The sequence below is a fragment of the Pogonomyrmex barbatus genome, unplaced genomic scaffold, assembly GCF_055798465.1.
Source record: "Pogonomyrmex barbatus isolate J1 unplaced genomic scaffold, ASM5579846v1 scaffold16, whole genome shotgun sequence".
In the NCBI taxonomy this organism is placed as follows: Eukaryota; Metazoa; Arthropoda; class Insecta; order Hymenoptera; family Formicidae; genus Pogonomyrmex; species Pogonomyrmex barbatus.
The window spans coordinates 7,352,402-7,353,648 of NW_028297112.1; the positions used below are offsets into that span (position 1 = coordinate 7,352,402).

The 1,247-nt window shown below is 35.0% G+C and overlaps 1 protein-coding gene across 1 annotated transcript; it reads left to right on the plus strand.

Annotated features, from left to right (window-relative positions):
- On the plus strand, positions 1-632 carry LOC148937199 (uncharacterized). Its single transcript, XM_089074155.1, has 2 exons — positions 1-19; positions 100-632. Exons 1-2 carry the CDS (start codon positions 1-3, stop codon positions 630-632), a joined length of 552 nt encoding a protein of 183 aa, XP_088930281.1.
- Positions 633-1,247: the final 615 nt, after the last annotated feature.

Below are 1,247 nucleotides of genomic sequence, written 5' to 3' on the forward strand. Positions count from 1 at the left end.
ATGAAGGCATTCCGTATCTGTTTGTAGATTCAGCGTATTATTGTTTTGTAGTTTGATAAATAACATCTCTGAGATTAAACGTTTACCACAATCATTTAGCATGTAGTGATGGGTTATTACCTAGAGCTTATGGCCTGCCTAAAATACACAAGCAAGGCTGTCCATTCAGTTTAATCGTATCATGCATTGATAGTCCGCTTTATGCATTGGCATCAACACTTAACAGAATCATGATAAAGAGCATTCCTAAACCGAAAAGTCATTTAGATAATAGTTTTCAATTAATTGGACAATTAATGGGATGTTACATTGATGATAATTACTCATTAATTTCGTTGGATGTTAAATCGTTGTTCACCAATGTCTCACTAGATTTAGCTATGGACAGCATCTCCAAACGATGGGATAATATAGCGCCATATTGTGATATCCCAAAAGAAGAATTTCTTAAAGCTGTCTCTTTGGTCCTACACTCCACCTATTTTATTTTTGATGGTCAAATCTATAAGCAGACTTTCAATCTATCTATGAGTTCTTCGCTGTCCCCAATTATAGCTGATTTGGTGATGAGGGATCTGGAGGAGAGGGCTATCGAGATGATTGACACAGATTTACCATTTCTGATACGTTGACGATATCGCGTTGTTCCAACAGGATTGAAGATACTCTCAGGATTTTCAACTTTTTCCACCCAAGACTACAATTCACATGCGAAGAGGGTGGACGGGAGTTGAATTTCCTGGAAGTTACCATGAAAATTACTAACAACATTAGTCATTTTGACTGGTATCATAAACCAACCTTCTCTGATAGGTTCTTAAATTATCACTCTTAACATCCTCTGTCCCAGAAGAAAGGCATGGTTTTCGGCTTAATAGATAGACTCTTCTTATTACATCCTCAATATTACCAAAAAACCTAGAATTAATGGTGTCCGTTTTGCTAAATAACGAGTATCCCCTTACATTTATCTTTAACTATATATCTCAAAGGCTTAAAAAGTTGTTTTATAAAAATAATGATACAGAATATTGACTTGAAAATTATTGACAACGATAAAAGACTAGATAGTTCACATTACCATTCAACTCTTTCAAAGTGGACAATTTTTCTAGAAAATTATTAATGATTTAGACGCTAAGCTTTTTTCAGTATGAGTAAGTTGTGAGTGGGATGATCCGTGCACATAAGGACAGGAACCCGGTTGGAAAAAATATAGTGTACAAAATCGAATGTGAGAAGTGTTA